This window comes from Coffea eugenioides, unplaced genomic scaffold (genome assembly GCF_003713205.1).
Source record: "Coffea eugenioides isolate CCC68of unplaced genomic scaffold, Ceug_1.0 ScVebR1_1386;HRSCAF=2227, whole genome shotgun sequence".
NCBI lineage: Eukaryota > Viridiplantae > Streptophyta > Magnoliopsida > Gentianales > Rubiaceae > Coffea > Coffea eugenioides.
In genome coordinates, this window is record NW_020861783.1 from 5,971 (window position 1) to 11,084 (window position 5,114).

General features: G+C 41.4%; 1 protein-coding gene across 1 annotated transcript; it reads left to right on the plus strand.

Moving 5' to 3' along the window:
• Positions 1 to 1,393: 1,393 nt before the first annotated feature.
• On the plus strand, positions 1,394 to 4,765 carry LOC113755285. The gene is made up of 6 exons (XM_027299324.1): positions 1,394 to 1,489; positions 1,539 to 1,784; positions 1,947 to 2,001; positions 2,956 to 3,239; positions 3,332 to 3,854; positions 4,170 to 4,765. Exons 1-6 carry the CDS (start codon positions 1,394 to 1,396, stop codon positions 4,763 to 4,765), a joined length of 1,800 nt encoding a protein of 599 aa, XP_027155125.1.
• Positions 4,766 to 5,114: the final 349 nt, after the last annotated feature.

A 5,114-nucleotide genomic window follows, 5' to 3' on the forward strand; every position in this document is an offset into this window, starting at 1 on the left:
ACTAAAGTTCCAAGAACTTCAAGATTGTGTTTTTAAACAATCAAGAACTTCAAGAAACCCAAGCTTTGATCAAGACAGATTTCCAAGAATTTTGTAAGGTCAACCAACTATATTTTTTTTTTTTTGTATGTAAACAACAAGAACACAAGGTAACAACTAGATAGGACTCTAAAACCCTTGCTACAAACTAATTTTTCCGGATGAACAGTAACCTCGGATGATCAAATAGAACAAAAGACTGGAGTTAAATGGATATAATAGAATAGAAACAAGACACAAACACAAACAAAGAATCAAGAATAAGACACAAAAAAAAGGCTGGACCAAACAAGGCTAACCACAGCAATTAACAACAACTAGACGCAAGTTTATGACGCGACAAATCTGAAAAAATAACGCAAGAACACGATGCAACAAATCTGGAAATTGCAGACAGCAAACTTAGAACACGAAAACAGAATTTTGGACAACTTGACTCGAAAAGGAAATAAATAAAGGGATATAACGTGATACCTCTTAACTAGCTCTGATTACCAACTGATACGAACGTTGCCAACCTTGTGACGAAACCCGTAAAAGATTAGCTTCAGGATCGACAAGAGGACACCAAGTTTGGAGTGGATGACCTCAACCCGTTAATCACGTGGTTAACGAACCTTGGTATAATGGTAGAAGATGCCACAACCTAGTGCGATTCTAGATTTATAAGTCACGAACACCTAGAGAAATTCTAAGGTATTCAAGAAGCCTTGGACAAACCAAGAAAACTCTCAAAATCTGATTTATTGATTGAATGCCTAAAACCTTTGGAAGTGTGGGCTATTTATAGCCTTACATAGAGATGAAAAACTAAATAATGTGGAACTAGTCTAGAATTGTGGGCTTGACTAAGACTAAGAATTGTAGGCTTGACTATTTCCATAAGACTAAGAATTGTGGGCTTGACCGAACCTTATGAGGTCATGCTTTAGGTAAATAAAGTAAGGCTATGGACCATTAAGCCCTTATTACAATGACTTAACTAAAACAGCAAATATGACTAGGGAAGGGTCACACATGGTTCTCTTTGACGTGCACCACATGGATGACCTTCATTCCTTCATGCTCAAGTCCCTCAATGACCTTGGGGACAATTTCTTGGCTTTGTATCTCACGAACAAGCCCTTGGAGTTCCTCCCTCATCTTCTTAGCTCATGCTCGAGTCACGGGTCCTAGGAGAACTCGAATAATTGACAATGGTGTCTCTTGGTTCGTATCACGTGCACTAGCTACACAAGTGAAAGAAGAGGAGATCCAAAGGGAAATCATCTTCTACACCCGATGCCATGTAAATGGTAGAGTGTGTAGCTTAGTGATAGACCCTGGGAGCTGTACCAATGTTGCGAGCTCAGTGATGGTCGAGGCTTTAGGACTTCCAACCCGCGAACACCTCCGACCATATCGTTTGCAATGGCTAAACAATTGTGGAGACATCCGAGTGTCTCAACAGGTACTCATTTCCTTTAAAATTGGCGCTTTGTGATGTTGTGCCTATGCAGGCTAGCCAATTTGATAGGAGCACTAGCCATGATGGTCGTACCAACATGTACACTTTCCTTCATAAAGGGAAGAAGATCACACTTGCACCACTCACACCTAAGCAAGTGTATGAGGACCAAATGAAAATTCAGCAAGAATGTGAGAAAGTTGATGAGAGGAAAAAAATTGAAAAACATGAAAGAAAAGAAAGGAAACGATCCGTGCAAAATGAGAGGGAAAAGGCAACAAATGGGATGGATCATGAGGTAAAACAAGAGGGGAAAATATTGTTAAGTGCAAAAGCCAAAGTTGTGAGGAGAGGGCTACTTGGAGGCCGAACCATGCTCTTGTTTTATACCAAGGAAGTATCGACTTGCACTAACACATTTGACCCTTCCTTGCCTAGTTCTTTTATTAAGCTTTTGCAGGAGTATGAAGATGTTTTTCCAGATGACGTGCCAAGTGGATTGCCACCCGTAAGGGGTATTGAACACCAAATAGACCTCATACCTGGAGCACCCCTACCTAACTGACCTGCCTATAGAAGCAACCCCGAGGAGACCAAGGAGATCCAAAGGCAAGTGGAGGAACTTCTAGGCAAAGGATGGGCAAGAGAAAGCTTAAGCCCTTGTGCTGTTCCAGTCATTCTTGTGCCAAAGAAGGATGAGACTTGGAGGATGTGCACGGACTGCCGAGCTATCAACACCATAACGGTAAAGTATTGCCATCCCATTCCTCATCTAGATGACATGTTAGATGAATTACATGGGGCAGTTTTATATTCACAAAAATTGATCTGAAATCTGGACATCATCAAATCAGAATTAAAGAGAGGGACGAATGGAAAACTGCATTTAAGACTAAGTACAGGTTATATGAGTGGTTAGTCATGCCTTTTGGCCTTACTAATGCACCAAGTACCTTTATGCGATTAATGAATCATGTCTTATGTGAGTACTTAGGCAAATTTGTAGTTGTATATTTTGATGATATTCTCATTTATAGCAGAAGTCTAGAGGAGCATTTGCGTCATTGTTAAGCTTGTGTTAGAAGTACTTCGAAAGGAACGCCTATGTGCTAACCTAAAGAAATGTACTTTTTGCATTGACCAATTAGCATTTCTAGGCTTTGTTGTAAGTTCACAAGGCATTAAGGTGGATGAGAGTAAAATCAAGGCCATCCAAGAATGGCCAAGGCTGACCACCATTGGAGAAGTAAGGAGCTTTCATGGGCTTGTGAGCTTCTACCGACGCTTTGTGTGTGATTTTAGCTCCATAGCAGCACCTCCGACTTCCATTATTAAAAAGGATGTATCGTTCCATTGGGGTAAAGATCAAGAAAAATCTTTTGACTCTCTAAAACACGCACTCACACACGCACCTGTATTATCTCTTCCTGACTTTTCTAAGACATTTGAGATTGAATATGATGCGTCAGGAATTGGCATTGGAGCAGTGTTGATTCAGGGCGGACGACCAGTGGCTTACTTTAGTGAGAAACTAAATGGAGCAATGTTGAACTATAGCACCTATGACAAGGAGCTATATGCTTTAATTCGAGCACTCCAAGTGTGGCAACACTACCTCCGACCCAAGGAGTTCGTCATCCACACTGACCACGAGTCGCTCAAGTTTCTCAAATCTCAAAACAAGCTGAGTAAGAGGCATGTGCGATGGATCTCATTCATAGAGCTTTTTAGTATGTTATTAAGTACAAAACCGGTAAGTCCAACATAGTTGCTGATGCACTCTCACGAAGGTATACACTTCTTGCTACTCTAGATGTTAAATTACTTGGTTTTGACCTTATCAAGGATCTATACTCAACTGATGATGATTTTGAGTTAGTGTTTGAAGCATGCAAGCAAAAGGCCCAAGAGAAGTTCTTCATAGCCGATGGGTTCCTTTACTACTTGGACCGATTATGCATTCCCAAATGCTCAATTCGTCAATTACTAGTTAAAGAATCTCATAGTGGAGGATTAATGGGGCACTTTGGGATAGCTAAAACTCTCTCAATCTTGCAGGAACATTTATACTGGCCCAACATGAGGAGGGATGTCGAGAGAGAGGTTGCACGATGCATTCAATGCCTTCGCGCCAAATCCAAGGTAAATCCTCATGGTCTCTACATGCCTTTGCCTATACCTAGCGAGCCATGGGTTGATATTTCTATGGATTTCATTCTTGGTTTACCTAGGACAAAAAGAGGACATGACTCCATCTTTGTTGCAGTGGATAGGTTCTCAAAAATGGCACACTTTATTGCATGTCACAAAACTGATAATGCACCCTACATTGCTGACCTATTCTTTAAGGAAGTAGTCCGCTTGCATGGTATTCCCCGCATTATTGTCTCTGACCGTGATGTTAAATTTCTTAGCTACTTTTGGAAAACACTTTTGTCTAAGTTAGGCACTAAGTTGTTGTTTTCAACTACTAGTCACCCTCAAATTGGTGGCCAAACCGAGGTAGTTAATCGTACCATGTCTACCATGCTACGTGCCTTAGTTAAGCACAACTTGAGAACGTGGGAAGAATGTTTACTACACATTGAATTTGCTTATAACCGTTCTACCCACTCTACTACTCAGTTTTCTCCTTTTGAGGTGGTGTACAGTTACCACTAGATCTCATGCCTTTACCTTTAAGTGAACATACTAGCCGCCAAGGCAGTACGACACCTTCATGAAAAGGCGCGGGTAAACATTGAAAGGCGCACGGAGCAATTTGCCAGACATGCAAACAAAGGGCGTAGGCAACTACTCTTCGAACCTAGAGACTGGGTTTGGCTCCACATGCGCAAGGAACGCTTCCCTGAGAAACGACGAAGCAAGTTGATGCCTCGTGGTGATGGACCTTTTCAAATTCTTGCCAAAGTCAACGACAACGCCTACCAACTTGACCTTCCAGGTGAGTATGGTGTTAGCTCTACCTTCAATGTCGCTGACTTACTTCCGTTTGATGTAGGTGACGACTTCGATTTGAGGACAAATCCTTCTCAAGAGGAGGGGAATGATGAGGAACCACCAAGAACTCATGTTGTCACTTCACAGGGCTCGAGTAAGGATGACCTACGTGCACCATCGATAAACCTTGGACCGATGACTCGAGCAAGGACAAGAAAGATGCGTGAGAACCTCCAAACATTTCTCCAAATTGTTCATACACGCGTTGGAAAGATTCAAGAGGATAATCACACAATGGTGAGCCTACTCCAAGTCCTTGGCGAAGCCACGGTTGACTAAAGAAAGCACGAATTGCTTGATGGGCCTCATTGCCAAGTTGAGAGTCTAATGTAGGCTTGAGAATAAGGATTGGCAGCCCATGTTGGGCCTTAGCTGACCAGCCCTTGTCTATTAGGGCCGAATTTAGTAAGTTCCATTCGTTTGTTAATTTTCTTAATAAGTTAAGTTTAGGAGTTAATAACGTTTTCCATTCCTAGTTAGGTTTAGGGCTACCAAAGCCTATAAATACAAGGCTGGCCGACTTTGTTAGGAATTATTCATCAATAAACAAATTTTCAGTTTTAAGATTATTCGCTTAAGCTTTGGTTAATTTTGAATATCTTAGATTTTGTTCTAAGTGTTCTTCTTG